Source organism: Plecotus auritus (genome assembly GCF_963455305.1).
Source record: "Plecotus auritus genome assembly, chromosome: 7".
In the NCBI taxonomy this organism is placed as follows: Eukaryota; Metazoa; Chordata; class Mammalia; order Chiroptera; family Vespertilionidae; genus Plecotus; species Plecotus auritus.
In genome coordinates this window covers 20,237,745-20,258,852 of record NC_137774.1, presented here as the reverse complement: position 1 = coordinate 20,258,852, position 21,108 = coordinate 20,237,745, and the positions used below count along the sequence as shown (strand labels likewise).

The following is a 21,108-nucleotide window of genomic DNA, read 5'->3' as shown; positions in this document are numbered from 1 at the left end:
CCCACCCCCACCCCCACACAGACAACTAGGACAACTCTGCCCTCTCCTCCCAAGGAGGCCACATTTGCAGCTCTCCCATCCCTCAGCCACAGCAGCCAATGTGTCTCCCATCAGACACTGCGGCTCTGAGTGGCAAAGGCACACCATCCCTGGACTCCAAGCCGCTCACCTGGATTCCAGCAAAAACCTCACTAAGCCTCCTTGTCCATCTTCCCTTTCCCACTTGTTGTTGTAGTTTATTTCACCAAAACATTTCCTTTATGTCTAACGATGTAAGAACTTGGTTGTCCATCAATGAAAGCTAGATATTCAAAATGCCATCTGAGGGTCTTTATCAGTTCCCCTTTTTTCCAACCTCACCTCTCTCAGCCCCTTTGCACTGATTGTAATATCAGCCTTTGCCATTTGAATGCTTGCCCTCCAAGGCCTGCCTCAAAACTGGTCATTGGACCCTCGTCAAAGCTCTAAGCCTGCCAAGATGCTCAGGGAACAATGGTCCCTTTCTCTCCCTCCTTTCTAAGAAGACTCTTTCAACAAACCTCACCCCATCTTCTTCTAATGTACTCCTTTTCAATAGGTACCCAGACACTTTTATCAGTGGTTACTTACTAATGGTGGTTTTAAATCTGCTCTCCTCACAAGCAGCGCCTGGATGCTAAGAGCCCTCAGGCCTCTGAAGAAAGCACCTAATTGCATATTTCTTGTACCCTTCAGGTGTGCTCCTACCCCATTCCCCCAAGGCCAGGTCTTAGATGGGCTTGCCACTAGGAGTTCTGCATGGGCATTGGGGGTCAGTTGGAGGGCACAGCAACCGCAGGCAAGATCTGGTCTGATCCGCACCGTTGCCAGGATCTGGCCCAGACCATCTGTGGCCTCTAACAACCTGTTCTGCCCGCGCCTTTCCCTGCCTGAGAGACTCGCCCCAGCAAGGCAACTCCCTACTGCCCTTTGATGTCATGGGAGGTCCCTAGAGGGGCTGCGGCCACTGGCCACTGGAACAAGAGCATAAGGTCCTAAAAGAAGCCCTGCCCCATTCCCGGAGCCGGACTCCCGCCCAGCTCCACCCCCTAGGAGTCATGGCCCCGCCCTTGCCCCATGGAGTCCGGGAGAAGTTGCCCCCGCCGCTGCCTCGCGGCTTCTTTCAGCACCGCGGCGCGGACAGCTCCCGGAGGGCGCGGAGGGGAGGAGGCGCGGCGAGCCTCCGGCTGGGGAGGGTCAGGGCGGGTAGCGTACCGTAGCTGCAGGAGGGCGGGCGGGGCACGGAGGCCCACGGCCCTCCTCGGGGGCGGCGCCGCTGAGAGTGAGGACAGGCGAAGGCGCCGGGAGCCGAGGTTCTGGTGGCTACGGGCAGAGGCCGCGGCCAGAAGATGCCGGTCCGCAGGGGCCACGTTGCGCCCCAAAATACTTACCTGGACACCATCATCCGCAAGTTCGAGGGCCAGAGTGAGTGCGTGCGTCACGGTGGGGGGACGATCTGGAGTTCTGCTTCCGTGGCAGGAGCAGTCGGACCCCTTTGCTAACTTTGAGTGGAGCAGGGTGGGGGATACCGGATGCTGAATGCAAAATTATTTGCTTTAATGTCCCCCCACACCATCTTCTCCAGCAGCCCCACTTACCTCAGTGTCTGTCCTCTTCTCTTCTGGAGCACGAGTGTCAGCTCACAGCCCACCCCACCCCCACCCCCCTCCACTGAGTTATTTTCTTGCCCCCCAAGCCCTGACCTCCCCTTCTATCAATGCCCAGCTTCCGCCTCTTTACACCCCACCCGCCCCTGCACACACACACACACACACACACACACACACACACACTTCCTCCAGAGGTTTCCTTGACATTCTCCTTTTCACCGCCTGATCCTGGCCCTCCCTGGTTTTTCTAGGAGCTCCCCAAGGTCTGACCCCCAGGTCACACCCCTGCTCCCTCTTCCTGACCCTCTCCACTGTCTCCAGGAAACCTTAGGCCTCCCTCCCACTTCACTGACCCCATTATTGCCCTGGTCTTCCCACAATCCCCAGGACTGACTGTCCTTCCCCCACTTCTCAGGTCACTGTTCTGCTCCCTGCTTCTGACACCCTCCCCCCATTACTCTCAGGCACCCCCATGACTCGGGCCTCCTTGGTTTTCTCACCATCCTAGGCCTGATCTCTCCTTCCCTCATTCTGGTCACTGCTCTGCTCCCCCATCTAGATACCCCCTCACTGCTGCCACGAGTCCCTATAATCTTTCCCTCCCTGCCACCCAATTCTGGTTGCCATGTGCTTCCCCCCTCCCCCCTCCCACCCCAGGTCGAAAGTTCCTGATCGCCAATGCTCAGATGGAGAACTGCGCCATCATTTACTGCAACGATGGCTTCTGTGAACTCTTTGGCTACTCCCGAGTGGAGGTGATGCAGCGACCGTGCACCTGTGACTTCCTCACAGGCCCCAACACCCCACGCAGTGCCATGACCCGCCTGGCGCAGGCCCTGCTGGGGGCTGAGGAGTGCAAGGTGGACATCCTCTACTACCGCAAGGATGGTGAGGTGCCCTTGGGCCACAGGTTCTTGGTCCCTGTCTTGTTCTGCCAGAGTGGCCACGGGGAGGGCACTGACCCTGGGACTAAGGGCCTGGATAAATCTTGTTTCCTGTCTGGGCCTCAGTTTCCTCATCTGTGTGGGGAAGTGATGGGCATTGGATGTGATGCCTTTAGAGGCCCTTTTCAGAAACAGGACATCAGGCTGAGCCACTGACTGGTCCTAGTTCTGGGCAGAGCCTCCCGCTCCACCATCCCTCCCCCATGTCCCCAGTCTCCTGGCTGTCCACTCTGTCACTGTCAGCCCCAGCTGTCAGGCAACTGGGATGGAAATTAACTTTTCCTCATCTCTGTCTGCTCTGGGGATTAAGGGAGGAGTCAAGGCCTCTGTGGCCAAGTAAGGCATGGTGGCTGCTGGATGGGAAAGAGGGGTGGGTCTGGCTCGCCCAGCCCGGCTCCTTGGAAAGAGAAAGTCCGGAGATTGGCCTGACCTAGAGGCTCACTGAGTTTGGGATGTCACTGTCAAATTTCTGCAAGCAGACCAGAACATAGGGCAGGGCCTGATGATAAAGACTTCGGCAGGCCTTTGAAACCCTTCCCCAGGACCTCTGAGGCTCTATTGGATGAAGCATGGAGGCGGGGGGGGGGGGGGGGGGAGGGAAGGGGGCTGATGGGGGGGAACTAGGATCATAAAAGTCCCTTTGAAGTTACCTGGATCGGTGCCTCCCCCCTCCCCTCCACTCACCTGGTTCTACATCAAAATTACCTGGGGCTTGTTTTCCAAAACACACCTTCCCTAGAGGGAGGCTGACTCAGAAGTGTGAGGTGAGGCCCAAGCAGGTATATTTGGAAAAATCCCCCTAGTGGTTCAAATGTTCTGCTAAATTTGGGAACCACTGGCTTAGATAAAACCTTTCACTTCATGGGTGGAGAAACTGAGGCTTAAGAAAAAGAAGGGACTTGTCAAGAATCCTGCTGCTGGGGTCCAACCTGGGGCTGGATTCCAGGTCTTCGGATTCTTTCCTAGGTATCTCTGTTCTGAGTAATCCCAAGAGGGGAGGAAGGACCCCAACTGCCTCTGTGCTCAGAGGCAGGACTTTGGGGAGAGTCATAAGGGCCATGTGAGTGCAGACACAGGTCAGGCACCTCTGGATGGGAGCTGAGCAGGGCTGAAGCTTAAGTTCCAGGGGCCAGGTGTGTGTGTGTGGAGTACGGGTGTAAGCGTGAATGTGAACACGTGTGTGAGTGCATGCACGTGTGTGTGTGTGTGTGTAAGGGCTTCCAGGGTGCTTCTTGGACAGGTCCTGGCTGTCCCTGTGGCTGTCTCCTGCTGTTGCCACCCAAGTGAATGCAGAGGTAGAGATTAGGTGACTAGGAAGAATCTGGCTTAGTGTGGCAGCACTCACGGGGTTAATGAAGTCAGAATATTTTAAAAGGCTGTGATCTCACCTCCTCATATCATTGCAGGGAGGAGGTGACAGTCAGGGGAGTGCAAGGGTCCTGGAAGAACAGGATGGGACAGTAGGAAATGAGGGGGAACAACAGGTCCTTCTTTGTCCCTCTCCTTGACCCCAGAGCTCTACCTTGGCCCCAGAGGGGTGAGGGCTGATTCTAGACACCTGGAGAAGCCAGATCAGAATTCTTAGGGTCTCCTCAGCACTCTGCATGTGACTGGGCAGGGGCAGAGGCCCAGGCCAGGCTTTGGCCCTCTGAGGTTAGAATTTAGGTCTTTGGAACCCTCCACCTATATCAGAAGGGACCCTGGCATGCACTCACCCACATATTCACGTTCACACTTACACCCATGAAAGCGGACCCCAGGTGAAAATGGAAAATTACATACCTGATGCCCCCAAATGCCAGCCTACTCCCACCCCTACTGCAAGCCCTTTCCTGTCCTGTAGTCCAAACCTTTGACCGCCTGGACCTGCCTGAAATTGGCCCCAAAAGGGAGCCCAGGAAAGGGAGCTTCTCAGCCTGCATTAGCCTAAAGGAAGGATGTGGTTCTTGGTTGATTTGTTTACCTTATGGTCCACTCTGACCACATGACCCTTTTTAAATATCAGATTAACATACATCTTACAATCCTGCGGAGGGGCATCCTAATGCTGACTTCCTCTCAGTGCCCATGACTCACATGCCCTGGGCTGACAAGAGTGCCAGGCCCTGGCCTGGGAGGCAGGCCCACAGCACTGAGACCCCAGGAGTGGGTCACAGAGGCAGGTGGGTGGCCGCTCCTTGGTGTGGATGTCTCCCCTGGGGCCCAGTACAGCAGCTGGCAGATGACTGCCTGGTGCCTGGGAGTCTGGGAATCTGATCCAGGAGATTCCTGCTTCCAGGGAGGAACGTGGGAGGGAGGATGGAGACAGCTCAGCTGTACCCGGTGCTGATGGCTGTGAGGAGATACCAAGGGAAGTGAGCGCTAAATGGGGAGCCAGGAGAAGAGTGATTCTAGCAATATTCCTGCCAGCCAACCTCCCACCCTCTCACATTTACATATACATTCATTCGCTCAATGAACAAACAACACCTGGGACAGGTGCTGGCCGCTGGCAAATGAGACAGACCCAAACCTGGGCAGCTCTGCCTTCTGACTTGCATGTTTACCTGAGGCCCCTGCCCTTTAGAATCCTGCCCTTCGGGCCTGACACCCCCAATGGTTTGAGTTGAGGGACATAGGACCATCAGGTACTATGGAGAGTAGGCTCCCGGGGTGTCCACCCACTCACCCAGCCCAAAGGCAATTTTAGCTTGTTCTGTTCCATCCACCTACAGAGGCAGGGGAGCAAGACCCTATAGCAAAATAAGGAACAGTGAGGCAAACAGCTGGGGCTGGGCTGTCCAAAAGGGTAGAGAGAGTGGCAGGAGGGACCTGTCCTGTCCCCATACTGCCATCTCACTCCTTCTCCTGACCCCAGGCCATTCACTGCCCTGCCCGCACCCCAGTCCCAGGGCCTCTGCCTTAAAGCTTTGCTCCCCTTCTAGGCCTGGAGCAGCAGCCTGGCCTTCACTCAAGCATCCCCATCCCAGACAAGCCCCTCCCCGCTCCAAGCTGTTGTGTACTGAGAGTTCAGGGATCCCTGCTCCATGTCTCCTCCCAGCCCCAGCAGGTCAATTTCTCAGAACCTAGGCTCTCATCTGTAGAATGGGGGTCTCTGCCTCCCCACAAAGACCCACTGGGCTCCACCATGTAGACTGTATGCCAACTAGCTCCGTCAATAATAAGATCCTTGCAGTGTCAGCTTTGTGGGCTGGGAACATGGGAGCTGAACCCAGGGCCAGCCAGAGCTTCATGGAGCAGAATGCCCGACCCACCTCCCCACTTAATCTACCCCCATCTGCTCCGCTTTAATTACAGCAGAAGCAAACCTCAAGGTTAAGCCCTGAGCAGAGGCCTGAGCACAGACTTGGACCTGATGCTGCATTATCTCATAATCAGCAGCTTAGCTGCTCTCCCCACCTCTGCCCTGTGGCATCACCAACCCTCATCTAGGCCTCCTCACCCTGTGGCTGCCCTTAATTTTACTTTTACCCAGCCCCCTTCCCAGCTTCCCCTGGCCAGGTTCCTGCAGGAGGGGACCCCTTCAGTGACACCCCCATGGTCTTTGCAGCCTCCAGTTTCCGCTGCCTGGTGGACGTGGTGCCCGTGAAGAATGAGGACGGGGCCGTCATCATGTTCATCCTCAACTTCGAGGATCTGGCCCAGCTCCTGGCCAAGAGCGGGAGCCGCAGCCTGTCCCAGCGCCTGTTGTCCCAGAGCTTCCTGGGCTCCGGTGAGGAGGGGTGCAGGTGGTGGAGGGAGGGTGAGTGGGGGCACCAAGTAGAGCAGCTGGTCCCTGACCCTGGCTGCTCTGACCCTGGCCCTGCTTTCAGAGGGCTCTCACGGCAGGCCTGGTACACAGGGGCCTGGCACGGGCAGGGTCAAGTACAGGACCATCAGCCAGATTCCGCAGTTCACACTCAACTTTGTGGAGTTCAACCTGGAGAAGCACCGCTCAGGCTCCACCACGGAAATTGAGATCATCGCGCCCCACAAGGTGGTGGAGCGGACCCAGAATGTCACGGAGAAGGTCACCCAGGTTTGGCCTGCAGGGCAAGGCAGACTGGGCTGTGCTGGGCCTTGCGGGTGGGAGGGGCAGAGTGGAGAGGGCTCAGCTGCATGTAATAATCAACCCCCGCCTAGGATTTATGAGAAGTAGTCAAGGTTGACTGGTACTCAGGACCTGTCCAGGCCCCAGACTAGCTATACACCTCACATTTGGCTCTTTCCATGGAAGGAGCTGGCCCCAGGGAAGGCCTTCACTGGTCCAGGCTCCACAGGGCCTTCTCAGGCGTCACCCCTACATTTTCACCGTCCCCAGACCCATCTCACCAGCAGCAGCCGCCCCACTGACCACGCCATGGCCCCCACCCCAGGTCCTGTCCCTGGGTGCAGACGTGCTGCCAGAGTATAAGTTGCAGGCGCCACGCATCCACCGCGGGACCCTCCTGCACTACAGCCCCTTCAAGGCCGTGTGGGACTGGCTCATCCTGCTGCTGGTCATCTACACAGCCATCTTCACACCCTACTCAGCCGCCTTCCTGCTCAGCGACCAGGATGAGTCTCAGCGCGGGGACTGCAGCTACACCTGCAGTCCACTCACCGTGGTGGACCTCATCGTGGACATCATGTTTGTCGTGGACATTGTCATCAACTTCCGCACCACCTATGTCAACACCAACGATGAGGTGGTCAGCCACCCCCGCCGCATCGCCGTCCACTACTTCAAGGGCTGGTTCCTCATTGACATGGTGGCAGCCATCCCCTTCGACCTGCTCATCTTCCGCACTGGCTCTGATGAGGTGAGTGAACCTGCAGCCCTGGGGCCTCCCTGGCCTCACGGCCCTGGGTGCAGAGAGTACCTGGCACTGGGCACCTTTGCCAAAGCAAGTGGAGGTGGGAAGGGGGCAGACATCTCCTGTCATCTCCCAGCCCTGGAAAAGGACCACCAAGGCTGTGCCCCAGGCCTGGGTGGCCTCCCTGTGCCCCACAATTCAGCCCCTTCTGGGATGGGCATTTTTTAGTCCCAGGTTCTCATGCTGACTTCTAAACCACACTCACCTTGGAGTTAGAAAGGGAATGTGCAAGCTGCTCCTTAATGCAGCTTGACCCCTTCTCACCCCTGAGCCCCTCCACTGTGCCAACTCCACTTCCCATAGCTGATGTGAGGGCATTTTCATGCTTTTCTTAGAGCGTCTAGTCCCACTGTGTCCTTTCCCCCACCTCTTTGGGATCAGCTTTCCACTCCAATGAGCTCTGCCTCTTGTGTTCCGGTCACCCTCCCAATCACCCCAGCTTGTGCAGCAGGGGCTGTCCCTCATGACTCCCTGCTCCCATGCCCACCCATTCCCAGAAAATCTTTCCCCAAATCCTCTCCCCTCCTCTCTACCTACAGCCCCTGCCTGGACACTGAGTGGCTTTCTCACCCATGCCTGCCCCAGCCCCACACCTGTCAGCCATACATCTTCCACAAAGAAGCCAGAGAGAGTTTCAGATCACTCAGATGACCCTGTTACTTATCTGGCCCTGTCCTCAGAGCCTTAAGTGGCTACCCAGTGGCTTGGGATAAAAGCCAATCTCCTTCTGGAACCTCAGACCCACAGGAACAGCCCTTGCCCACCTTCCAGGCTCATTTCTCCATTCTCTGCCATCTTCCTCATAAGCTCCCGGCTACAGCACCACACTTGGTTTCCCACGTGGGCTGTGCCATTTCACACTTCTAGGCCTTTGCTCTTGCTGCTCCCTGAGCCTGGAATGCCCTTTCCCTCTCCCTCCTATCTGGAGGCCCAGTCTCATCCCTCAAGACTCTGCTCATGTGTCACCTTATCTGTGTAGCCTCCCTGCTCTCTGCTCCTGCAGACTTGACCTCTCCTTCCTCTGTGCTCTCCCTAGATTTCTGTCCTAGTAACTGTAACACTGCCTTTGAGCTCCTTAAGGTCCCACTCTGTGCCCCACTGCCAAGAGCCTGGCCCCGAGCAGGTTTTTCATGAGTGTTTGTTGAATGACTACATGACCATACGCACGAGTAAACAAATGCGGTCCTGAGCGCAGACTTTCAAGGGCTGACCGCTAGCCCCATGGCCCCCTCCTTGCCCATCCAGACCACAACGCTGATTGGGCTGCTGAAGACTGCCCGGCTGCTGCGGCTGGTGCGCGTGGCCAGGAAGCTGGACCGCTACTCTGAGTACGGGGCAGCCGTGCTCTTCCTGCTCATGTGCACCTTTGCGCTCATCGCGCACTGGCTGGCCTGCATCTGGTACGCCATCGGCAACGTGGAGCGGCCCTACCTGGAGCCCAAGATCGGCTGGCTGGACAGCCTGGGCGTGCAGCTCGGCAAGCGCTACAATGGCAGCGACCCTGCCTCAGGCCCCTCGGTGCAGGACAAATATGTCACTGCCCTCTACTTCACCTTCAGCAGCCTCACCAGCGTGGGCTTCGGCAACGTCTCCCCCAACACCAACTCAGAGAAGGTCTTCTCCATCTGCGTCATGCTCATCGGCTGTGAGTGCCACCTCATGCCCCGGGCCTTTCCCATAGGGATCGATTTTTAGATTTGTAGTGAGACGTAACAGCACATAGTAACAATGTGTGTGATAAGTGGATCCTAAGCAGACAGCACAATGAAATGTTGCATGCATGCACCAAGTATACACAGAATTTAACACCCTGCAGCCCTTGCCATGTGCCGGGAACCAGGAGCAGCTACCTCATTTGCAGGGCCCAGTGCAAAATGAAAAGGGAGAGCCTTTCCTTAAAAAAAAATTAAGATTTCAAGACAACGACAGCAGAAAATTAAACCAAATGTGGGGCCCTTCTTGGCACAGGTCGCATGCCTATGGAGCCAGACCTGCCAGGCACTTTTCTAAGTGCTTATCCAAGGCCCACATTCCATTCCAATCACTCCCCACATCAGGGCCATATTATGAACCCAATTTACAGACCAAGAAACCTAAGGTCCTCACCTGCCAGGGGATACACAGAGACCCAGTTCCAGGCCTGGGGCCCTTCCCGGGGCTGTGTGTGCTCAGGCTCTGCACTGTGCTGCTGGCTTCCCAAGACACCTGGGCCAGGAATACGAGACGCACTGCGAGATTTTACACGTAGATGAAGTTGTCATGTTCAGAGTATTTAGAGATGTGAAAGCCCAGAAAAACAAAAACAGCAAGAAAAAAAAAAAGGGATGAAACAAGACCAAGAGTTTTCCCTTTATTATATGTTTACAGCTGAATGAGAAAACAAATTTGAACTAAAAAAATTCCATTGCCCTAGTTGTTTCTCTCAGGAGTTTGGCCTCTGGGCCCAGGAAGATGCCAAGAGGCAGAGGGAGGAGGGCAGGAAGCCCAGGGACCTCTGTCCCCCAGCTGCCCTGGTGCTGATCTGGGCACTTCTGACTCAGTCCTGGACAGAGGAAGAGGGAGGCTTGAAGCAGGCCCCGGGGTGGGGTGGCCTGGTGGGGATGCAGAGGAGCTCACTCCCCGAACCCCGGCTCCCTGCCCCAGCCCTCATGTATGCCAGCATCTTTGGCAACGTGTCCGCCATCATCCAACGCCTGTACTCGGGCACTGCCCGCTACCACACGCAGATGCTGCGAGTCAAGGAGTTCATTCGCTTCCACCAGATCCCCAACCCGCTGCGGCAGCGCCTGGAAGAGTACTTCCAGCACGCCTGGTCCTACACCAATGGCATCGACATGAACGCGGTGAGCCCGGCCGCCCTGCCTGGGGTGGGGTGGGCAACCCAAGTCAAGTCCCGCTCTTTTTTTTTTTTTTTTAATATTTTTGTTTATTTCAGAGAGTAAGGAAGAGGGAGAAAGAGAGATAGAAACATCAATGATGAGAGATATCCATTGATCAGCTGCCTCCTGCACACCCCCAACTGGGGACTGAGCCTGCAATCCAGGCATGTGCCCTTGACCAGAATCGAACCTGGGACCCTTCAGTCCTCAGGTCGACACTTTATCCACTGAGCCAAACTGACTAAGGGCTCTTTTTTTAAAAAATATATTTTTTTATTGATTTCAGAAAGGAAGGGAGAGGAAAAACGAGATAGAAACATCAATGATGAGAGTCATTGATAGGCTGCCTCCTGCATGCCCCCTACTAGGGATGGAGCCCATAACCCGAGCATGTGCCCTTGACGGGAATGGAACCCGGACCCTTCAGGCTCACTCTCTATCCACTGAGCCAAACCAGCTAGGACAAGTCCCACTCTTGCTAATGGGGAAGACAAGGTCCCAGGCTCAGGGCGCCACCCAAAGCCTTCCCTGCCCGCTCCCTCAGCCCCACCCCTCCCACCTGGCCTCGCAGGTGCTGAAGGGCTTCCCCGAGTGCCTGCAGGCCGACATCTGCCTGCACCTACACCGGGCGCTGCTGCAGCACTGCCCCGCCTTCGGAGGCGCCAGCAAGGGATGCCTGCGCGCGCTCGCCGTCAAGTTCAAGACAACGCACGCGCCACCTGGGGACACGCTGGTGCACTTCGGAGACGTGCTCTCCACGCTCTACTTCATCTCCCGCGGCTCCATCGAGATCCTGCGCCAGGACGTGGTCGTGGCCATCCTAGGTGGGTCAGGCGGGAAGGGTGGGGTGCGGGGACTGGAGACTCCTGCCTGGACCACTCCATTACCGGCGATGGTGGTGGCACCTTTTATGACCTGCATGTGCTGAGCGTGTGCCAGAGAGCTTTATCCCCGGCTCACGGAATCCTTAAAACAAACCTCTGCCATAGGTCCACTTTCCTCGTAGGGAAGTTGAGGCTCAGAGAGATCATGCTGGTACGTGGCCAAGCAGGGATTCCAGGGCAATATGTCTGACTCAGAAGTCCAGGCAGGCAGGCTCCTACCGTCTTTCACTTTGGGAGAGCACAGGGTGAGAGGGTGAGGGTTTGTCATGGGTGGAGGGGGGTCTTCGGTGTCAGTCAGCACTACTACAGGGAAGGCTGGACTTTGGAGGAAGGATATGAGCACTGGGTAGGGCAGTGGTCTGCAAACTGTGGCTCGCGAGCCACATGTGGCTCTTTGGCCCCTTGAGTGTGGCTCTTCCACAAAATACCACGTGCGGGCGCGCACGTACAGTGCAATTGAAACTTTGTGGCCCATGCGCAGAATTCGGTTTTCGGCTCTCAAAAGAAATTTCAATGGTTGTACTGTTGATATTTGGCTCTGTTGACTAATGAGTTTGCCAACCACTGGGGTAGGGGACAGATGTGGGGCACATGCAGCCTCTGCCTGTTACCAGCTGTGCCAGTGTGACCTTGGGCAGGTCACTTCACATTTCTGAGCCTCACAGGGTTCTCTCTCATCTTCCTCGCCACCCCTCCCCCAACTTCAGCCACCCCAAGTCCCTGCCCAGGACGTCAGCCTGGCCCTCCCTTGGTCTCCAGGGCCCGGCCCTCCTCCAACAGCCCCGGTCAGGCCCCCTATGCCCACTCCTTATCCTCTGGTCTGCCCTCAGCTGGTGTCCACCAAGCGTGGGGCTCTGGTCTCTTCTCATCCTGCACTCTCACCTGGGCCAGCTCCTTGCTCCCAGGGTCTCAGCCTCCATCTGTGCCACAAGCACTCCCAGAACTCTGTCTTAGCCTCAGTCTCTCCTTCGACCAGAATATTCCATTCCCTCCTGGGCATGGCCACCCTTCTGTTCTGGAGGCAGACCAAACAACATATCTCAACCTGAAATCTCCATCTGCCCTCAAAAGCAGCTCCTTTGGCATCCCCATCACTGTGAACCACCCATTGCCCGAGCCAGAGACCTTCCTATCCCATATCATCCAGGTCGCCACAGAGCCCCTTCTGTCTCCCTCTCTGTCCCACATGGGTCTCCTTGTCCCTGCCTGGGTCTAGGCCTCATAGGGTCCTTCCTGGACAGGCGTCAGGAGCTCCTTCCCCATATCCCTGCATCTGGTCTACTCCCATACGCCATCTTCCACCTTCTGCCAGTGACCTGAAATTCACATCTGTGCATACTCCTCTTCTGTTCAAAATCTTCCCTGGGTCCCCATGGCTCACGGGACAAGAGTGAATACCTGTGGGCACAGTCTTCCCCAGTCTAGCTACCCTAAGTCCTGCCACCCGTCCCCTGGTACTTCTGGTTCCAGCCACACAAACTACGTGCCACTCCCTAAACCTGCCTGTCTGTCACACATCCCTGCCTTTGCAAGTGCTGCAACTCTTCTTGGGGCACCTACCTGGCACCCCTGCCTGGAAGACTCTGGGCACTCTTCAAGGCTGAGCGTAAGCACGGGTTCCTCTCTAAGACCTTCCCTCACTGCCAGCCTATTTTAGAAGCACCATTCGTGTGGGAGGGATCATCATTATTATTAATAATTAAGAAGCCAGTCCAATTTAAGTTTTAGTCAGAGACATGAAATCTCATTTTGTCCTGAGTGGAAATGGACTTGAGATCGTAATCCTTCATCTACTAGAAAACCATCACTTTATAATGTTGCCCAGATTTCAAGATCCTGGGTTTCATGCGTAATCCTGGCAAATTCCTTCCATCTTTAGGCCTCAGTCCCCTCTTTTGTGAATGACCTTTGATCTTGTTCTCTTGGGGGACATGTCCTGGCCTCCATCCATCATTGTCTGTGACCCTTGTTACAGCATGACCAGACTGAGGGGGCTGGACTTTGCTGCAGGGAGCTCAGACATCAAAGTAATCAGCACCCAGCCCTGGGCTCTCTGCCCCCCAGCCCTGACTATAGCACTAACCACACACTGTTTTTCTGCCAGATTGCCTTTCTCCTTGGAGCCCAGTCCTCATCAATTCTCACCACCCAGCCCCCACTTCAGTTCCTCTGTAAGCCCCCCTCCTCCCTGTTCCCCAATCACTCCTAGTAGAATGAGCCCCTCCCTCTTCTATGGCCCCATCGCTCTTGGTTCTTCCCTGTTCTAAGGTCAAAGATCATTCTGTAAACTAGTTGCTTGCTTATGGGCCTATCTCACAGGGATGTTAGGGTGGGACAGCATCTTATTCATGTTTACATCCTGTGGCAGCACTATACCTGACCCCAGGAGGGCCCAATACCCTCATCACATGCCCCAATGTCAGCCCATGTCCACCCTGTGACATCTGTCAATACCAATGCCTTGAAATCACATGTCTGGTGCCTCTTACTATTCAAGGTACTTTCTCAAGCATCACATCTGCTCCTCTTGACAGCCAGTGGGGTAGACAAGGGAGATATGGTTATACCCATTTTAGAGATATGGACACTGGGGTCCAAAGAGGGGAAGTGACTTCCCAGGCTTCCTCTGCCAGTGTCATGCTGGTTACCTGGCCCCACAATGGGGAGTGGGAACACAAAGAGACAGAAGCATTGGGCCCTGTGCTGGGGGGCTAGGTGCCCCTGGCCTTGGATTTCCTGCACTCAACATCACTGCAGCAGGCTGCGGAGAGGGGAAGAGGTTGAGCAGGGAGCCTTTAGTGTCATTTACTGCCCACTGACCCCCAGGGTGGGGGTAGGACAGTCCCAAAGCATGTGGAACTAGGAGGGGGGATTCTGATAGAGGGTGGCCCAGAGGGTCCAGAGACAGCTGAAGCCCCCACATTCTACAAGAGAGGGGGTTCTCTGCAGAGCTCAAAGGACAAGGTAGGAGCACACTCCTCATCCCCAGCCAGGACATCCAGTCTTGTCCCCAGAGCTTGATCCTGAGCACCAGACCCCCCTGGCAGAATCCCTGGGGTGAGAGAGCGGTCATGGACAAGGGGCCCTCAGGAAAGATCCTTAGAAGAGAGCTTGGAGCCAGATCCTAGAGAAACCCCCACCCCTCTGGCTGACAGGAAAGAATGACATCTTTGGGGAGCCTGTTAACCTCCATGCCCAGCCGGGCAAATCCAGTGCCGATGTGCGGGCCCTGACCTACTGCGACCTGCACAAGATCCAGCGGGCAGACCTGCTGGAGGTGCTGGACATGTACCCTGCCTTCGCGGACAGCTTCTGGAGCAAGCTGGAAGTCACCTTCAACCTTCGGGACGTGAGTCTGGGCTGGGTGGGCCAGGGTGGGGGGTGGCCCTTGGCCAGCTGGTAACAGATAATGCCCAGGCAGCCTGCTGAGAGCTTGGCCTGCTTGGCCTGGGGGACCCATCTGAACACCTCCTTTTCTTTCAACCCATGCTGTGTTCTCTACCATAGTTTCTTCTGTATCTACTATGGCCTGCATAATGCTAAATATGATGATAGCTCCCAATTATTGAGCACCTACTATGTGCGAAGCGCTGGGCTTCTTTTACATTATCTCATTTAATCCTTTTTCTTGTAAATGCTGTTATTATCCCCATTTCCCAGATGAGGAAACTGAGGGCCAGAGAGGATACATTGACCAAAGCCATTCAGCCCCACAGTAAGCCATACATACAGTCAATGGCAGAGCCAAACTGTGGAGTCAGGTTTGTGCCACTCCCGAGCCCAGGCTTTGCCCACCCATTGTACCAAGCTGCAAGGGAGGGTGTGTGCTGTCCAGGGGCTCCTGGTGCCAGGTCCTGGGGTGTAAAGAGTGAGAGAGCTGTCTCTCCTCTCAAGCTTATCACTCAGTGGAGGAGATTAAACAAGCCAGGAAAATAAAGAGCCACGCGGTTCAATAACCAAGGAAGTCACAAGGGTGCGCGGGGAGACCAAATTTCTGTGGAGCCCAGGGTTGCCAAGGAGTGGGATGGCCAGACAAGGCTGCATGGAGGCAGGGGTCTGGAATCAGCTAGTGGGAAGGAAGTGTCAGGCATGCTTGATAGGGGCAACAGTGGCTGAGGCCCCAGCTCTGAGCCCCTTTTCCCCCAACATAACACCCCAGCCTCAGGAGGAGGGGCTCTGCTGGCCCAGGATGGAGGGTATAGTGCTGAGACAGGTTTTCTTACTAGGGACAGCCCTCCCCACCCAGTGCCCTCTGCTGTCCCCCCTCTCCCCAGTCTCTCCCCTTCCCATCTGATCTGTCCAGGAGATACCTTGTAAGGGCCCTGCTTTGGGGGCCCCAGCCACTAGGAACCATTAGTTGGCCCAAGTGCTCAGTGGCTGGATACCAGGGCAAGAGTGATGTGGTCTCCATGCGCATCTGCAGCCCCCTAGGGTGGCCCTAAGTGGAGGTACCAGAAGGGTGGGCTGCCGAGGGTGTTGCTGAGGGCACCTGCTGGACTGGGGGTTCCAGGCCCAGTCTCCTCCCAGGAGACTCCCATTGGCCATGCTGAGGGCCGGAGCATGGAAAGGGAGGACTGGAAGAACAGCTCCCCTGCCCCCTCCCCACATCCCCCGCAAACAATCAGGATGCTCAAAGTAGCCTTTCCCAAGACTCTGGGGGTCTGCATGCCTCCAAGCCCCTGTTCATCCCCTGCCCACCCAGGCAGGAGGGAGCCTGCAGAAAGCTGCCGGGAGCATTATGGGAGAGCCCAGCCACCTGTCACCACTTTCTCACAGGGGCCACAGGGGACATTGGGGGGAGGAGGCAAGGGAGAACCAAGAGGTCCTGCCCCAGCTTTGGTCCCTGTTACTTGATGCTCTTGTTCCCCACAAGGCAGACGGGGGTCTCCAGTCATCACCCCAACAGGCTCCAGGCAATCAGGACCACCAAGACTTCTTCCTCAGTGACAACCAGTCAGGTGAGCAAAGCCAGTCTCCACCAGTGTCGGCCTCCCCCAGCCCACAGCCCCAGCCAGCCTCCTGCGCCTTTGCAGTCCTTTCACCCCGCTTCCTCTAGGAGAGGCCTCCCCAGCCCCTGGATGAGTGGAGAGGGGCTCCCTCCCGAGGCTCGGCGCTGGGGGCCCTTTCCCCCGTCCTCCCCATGTCCTCAGAGCCTGGGTGAGGGCTAGCTGGGTGCCTGGTGCTGTCACAAGAAGGGGAATACGGGCCAAGCCTCTGGGGTTCCACAGCAAGGCTACAGGGAAACCACTAGGCTTTAGCTTCCTGGAGAGTGAGGCCAGGGCTGGATGCCCCACCCAGCCAGCCCCCAAAGCTGGGGTCCCAGGCCCCCTCCCAGGGCTACAGCCTTATGTGTCATGGATATCAGACTTGTATGGAGACAGGACTTCATACTCCTGGGCATGCAGGTGAGAAGAGCCACTCCTCCCGCCCTGTGTTCCCATTGCAGGGAGGGGGAGGGGCATAGGCTCAGGTGTGTAGAACCAGCTAAACCAAGTTCAGGCTTTCCTTTGGCTCCTGCAGGTGCAGCCTCTTCCCTGAGCCTCTCAGATGCATCTGGCCTCTGGCCTGAGCTGCTACAGCAAGTGCCCCAAAGGCCAAGGCACAGCCCTTCAGACCCTCAGGGAGACCCAGACTGCTGGTCTCGGGAGCTGGGCCCCAGGCTAGAGCAGCTCCAGGCCCAGATGAACAGGTGAGTGCCTTGCAGGCCAGGTTCTGGCGGCTGCGGGGAGTAAGCCCAGCAGCAGGTGAGGCACGGGTGCCCCCTCCTGGTGGTTCAGGAACCTCACTGGATGTCCTGTAAGTGTCAGAATGGCCAGCCCCATTTAACAGCAGGCCAGTACGCACAATTCCTTAGATGGCTTGTCCCAGCAAATCCTGGAACATGTCAAGGAAGCTTTCTTGAGGGAGGGGCATAACTTCGTGCAGAAACAAACTTCAAGGGCCCTTGGGAAAGGGGTGTGGCCTGTGGGTAACCAAGCTGTGGTAGCAGAATTAGGGCTTAGGGGCAGTACAATCCTGGGTTCAAATGCGGATTCTGCCTCTTACCAGCAAGAGTGTGGGCAAGTTACTTAATCACTCTGTGCCTCAGTTTGCCCTTTCAGAATACCCATATCAAAGCTTCTTGATGAAGACCGAATGACATGCATACGGCACCTGGTCACTTATTTTCAAAGTCAGGGATGTGCTAGGGCAGTGGTCGGCAAACTCATTAGTCAACAGAGCCAAATATCGATAGTACAACGATTGAAATTTCTTTTGAGAGCCAAATTTTTTAAACTTAAACTTCTTCTAACGCCACTTCTTCGAAATAGACTCGCCCAGGCCGTGGAATTTTGTGGAAAAGCCACACTCAAGGGGCCAAAGAGCCGCATGTGGCTCGCGAGCCACAGTTTGCCGACCACTGTGCTAGGGGAATTTGGGCAGAGGCTATGGACTGTAGCAAGGAAATAGCTTCAATAGGCCCCAGGCTGCCCTTCCAAGCAGCAGGAACTGCATGTAGGCTACCAAATTGGGAGCTGTCCTCAGGTCCTGAACTGCCAACCCTAACCCCAACCCGGGCCCTGATCTTGACCCTGACTGTGGCGTTCTGTCCTGTTTGGCAGGCTGGAATCCCGCCTGTCCTCAGACCTCAGCCGCATCCTGCAGCTCCTTCAGCAGCCCCTGCCCCAGGGCCATACTGGCTACATTCTGGGAGCTTCAGCTAATGACCTGGCCTTGTTTCCTGTGGCCTCAGCGACTCAGAGTCCAGGAACGAGGCTGCCCCAGGGTGGCCTGCCCCCTGCACAGGTGAGCAGTTGAGGTGTTCCCCAGGGACTTGCCTGGAGGCTGCTGCATTCCTTCCCCCACCCCTTCTTTCTTGCCCTCTCAGGCCCCAAGCTGTGGTGACTTGGACCAACGTGAGCCGAAGCACAGGAACTCCTCCTCCAGGGTGCCTCACCTGGCCATGGCGATGGACAAAACTCTGACACTGTCCTCTGAACTGGAGCATCCTGAGGGGCTCCTGTCATCCCTGGCCTCACCTCTGCATTCCCTGGAGGTACAGGGACTCGTCTGTGGTCCCCGCTTCCCCTCCCTCCCAGAATACCTCGGCTCTGTCCCCAAGCAGCTGGAGTTCCCGAGACATGGCTCAGATCCTGGATTTGCAGGGAATTGGAGCCACTGAACCCCAAGACAAAAGACACCATAAGGGGATTGAAGGTGGGTGAGGTGAGAGTGAAGGATTTGGGGGAGGCAGAGAGCTGCTGAGAGGACCTCTGAAAACCATTCTCTTTGAGTAGCTACAAACTGCTAACCCAGGTGACCCAAGATGGCAGAAGTGAGGAGGCTCAGGATTTGTCCCAGCCTCCAGGCCTCTGTTTAGATAGCAAGCCTGAAGGAGGGGCCAGCACCTTGGGTGTGCAGTTAGCCTACAGGAAGTGGGGTCAGTGAGGAAAAGACAAGTTTCTGATCTTCTGTGTGAGAGCCTTGCTCTGGGCCTGGTGAAATCAACTCCTGGCTCAGAAGTATCCACTGCCTTTCAGCCCAGCACCTAAAATTGGTCAGACCCCCCTGTGAGAGCCTGTGTCCTGGCTGGAGATGCAGGTGTCCTCTGTAGTGGACACACCAGGGCACAGGGCTCCAGCCCTCAGTGGCTCAGTCCCTGATGGTTTTGCGACGACCTTTGGGACTCTAGCGGGCGGTGGAGTATCACAGCTAATAAAGTCTGCACATTTCACCTTGGGCTGGGTGTGTAACTTACCTGAGGGTGATTATGTCCTTGACTCTGCCATGATGCCACCATCTCAGTTGTCTTCTCCAAGCCCTTCTCACAAAGAGCTATGTGTTGGGGACTTGCAGGTGGCTCTGCTGGACCCAGGAGCCCTTGAACCATGGAGCTCTTAGCCAGGCTGGGGTGAAGGGGAATGAGAGCTACTGGCTTGGTGGCCATTGAGAATCATGACAACAGCCAACACTTTCATAACAGTCACCCTGTTCAGTGCTCTGTGCTGACTGCCCTCAGGTATTAGTTTATCTAATCCTCTCAAAAACCCTAAGGGGTCACTGTTATTCTCCCCATTTTAGAGAAGTGGGATCAAAAACAGAGAGAGACATCTTACACAAGCACAACGGGGACTTTTGGTACTGTTCTGTTTCCTGGTCTAGGTGCTGGTTACATGCGTGTGTTGTGAGAATATGTGCACTTCTATGTATAAGTTATACTACTAATAAAAAAAAAGAATCTTGCCCACAATAGAGGAAAAGAAGGATGTAATTTCAACCCAAATGGTTTGGCTTGAGAATATGCGCAGTTAACTATCCCACTGAAATTGACTGCTGTCCAAAAAGTACCCGCTCACTGGTCTTCAGTCCTCTTTGCTCCCTAAAAGAATTATTCCCTAAAAAAAATTTGAAAATGTATTTGCCTCTTCGCACATTTTTAAGTTGACATATGAAGTATTTCATTATTAAGTTTAAATAGTTGTAAAGGATGTAATTTCCAGTGTGTTGTATATATTGACACTTTATAAACTGTTTTATTGCTATGGATCCATTTTGATCCAAATAGCATAGTGATTTGAACGCCAACATCATTCATTTTAAAAACACTAGAACAAACACTTCTTTAACATCATTTATTTTTTCTCATAATTCCATTCTCTTCTCAGTTTATACCACATATAATTTATTATCCTGCTTTAAAGTTTATAATTATAATCTCATCATATCTATTTGCAACAGGTATGTAAATTGAAAATATATACTGTACATTGAAATTTTAAGATTAATTTTTATATTACTATTGCTTTAAGGGTTATACTTAGTAGAGAGTTGTTCAAAAAACATAAATATATATTAAATTTTTATAGAAACAAATTTTATTGGAAATGCATCACTTTCCTCTCAATTAGTTCGTGTGTGGATGAATACCATTTTTGTTGGTTTGTTTGTTAAAATAAGACAAGGTTCAGAAACAATTTTGTACCTATTTTTCTTTCCTTTCATAAAAACACAAAACTTAAGCACAGAGAAAACTTGTTCACATAAATGGATGGGACTGTAGGGGGTTTGTTACATATAACAGTGTCACTCAGTTCCTTGAATTCTTTCTGAGTTGTCTGATAACAATCATATTTATTATTAAAAACTGTATTTAGTGATACATAACAAGTCAATATAATCCTTTAATTTTGTTGAAAGCAAAGAATCGGAAACCATTTAAATTATAAAGATCTGGACCCTTCTCCATTTCAAACTCAGGACACATAAATGTAGAGCTTGATTAGCTTTTGCTTGGGGATCTGAGGCGGAAAAGGGATGGTAAGGGATCTAAACAAACTTAGAGCCAAGCTGGTCGGAAAGCTGCCTTATGAAAACCAACCCTAGAATTCTTAGCATTTCTAGATGGACAGGAAAGCGCGGGAAAGCCTGACTGAATATGGCCTGGCCCTGAGAACGCCGGCGTGTTGGTCAGCACACGGCGTGTCCGCTCTCCTCCCGGTGTAAAGGGGGCGTTAGCGTGAGTGAGGAGAGAAAGAGGTTCCCGTTTGGCTCGCCGGACAGACTGTCAGGCCTCGGGTCTCAGTTCCACGAAATGCAGCAGGCCCTCGCCTAAGGCAGCATTTTAATTTTCACTCGACAGAGTAGAGAAGCCGCTCGGAATAGCAGCTGCAGAGTGGAAGTCAAAGGAGGTCACACTAGAGGTTTCGTTCTCAGAGACTTGGCCTAGAACTTGGAAGCCTGGAGCGCCACACTCTCGCCTCTATGCCACCCACGCCCCCATTCACCCACACTGCGCTGTTATCTTCTCTGACTGACATCTTTGTCAGCCAATGACCTTTGGGACTGAGGACGAGCCTGCCCCCCTGGAATTAAGTGGGACAAGTAATTGGAATGACAAACATTTGCACCAATAGCGAGGAGGTTCCAAAAGCTAAAGGTACAATAGCCAATGAAGAGAA

At 54.6% G+C, this 21,108-nt stretch overlaps 1 protein-coding gene across 5 annotated transcripts; it reads left to right on the top strand.

Moving 5' to 3' along the window:
* Positions 1-1,281: 1,281 nt before the first annotated feature.
* Positions 1,282-19,838, top strand: KCNH6 (potassium voltage-gated channel subfamily H member 6). Of its 5 annotated transcripts, none has more exons than XM_080680903.1 (13): positions 1,282-1,443; positions 2,286-2,516; positions 6,123-6,284; positions 6,385-6,590; positions 6,928-7,353; positions 8,653-9,052; positions 10,051-10,250; positions 10,858-11,110; positions 14,326-14,519; positions 16,044-16,128; positions 16,691-16,859; positions 17,773-17,956; positions 18,039-19,838. In XM_080680903.1, the coding sequence occupies exons 1-13, from the start codon at positions 1,368-1,370 to the stop codon at positions 18,330-18,332; spliced, it is 2,880 nt and encodes a 959-aa protein (XP_080537029.1). In that variant the 5' UTR covers positions 1,282-1,367; the 3' UTR covers positions 18,333-19,838. The 5 variants fall into 5 exon arrangements, with proteins under 5 accessions (XP_080537029.1, XP_080537028.1, XP_080537032.1 ...); XM_080680902.1 differs by having other exon boundaries at positions 1,309-1,443; positions 16,670-16,859; XM_080680904.1 differs by lacking the exon at positions 1,282-1,443 and having other exon boundaries at positions 2,429-2,521; positions 16,670-16,859.
* Positions 19,839-21,108: the final 1,270 nt, after the last annotated feature.

Coding starts and splice junctions, on each gene's coding strand:
- KCNH6 (XM_080680902.1), top strand. CDS start 1,368: ATGCCGGTCCGCAGGGGCCACGTTGCGCCCCAAAATACTTACCTGGAC. Junction 11,111..14,325: donor CGTGGTCGTGGCCATCCTAG/GTGGGTCAGGCG, acceptor TCTGGCTGACAG/GAAAGAATGACATCTTTGGG. Junction 14,520..16,043: donor TCACCTTCAACCTTCGGGAC/GTGAGTCTGGGC, acceptor GTTCCCCACAAG/GCAGACGGGGGTCTCCAGTC.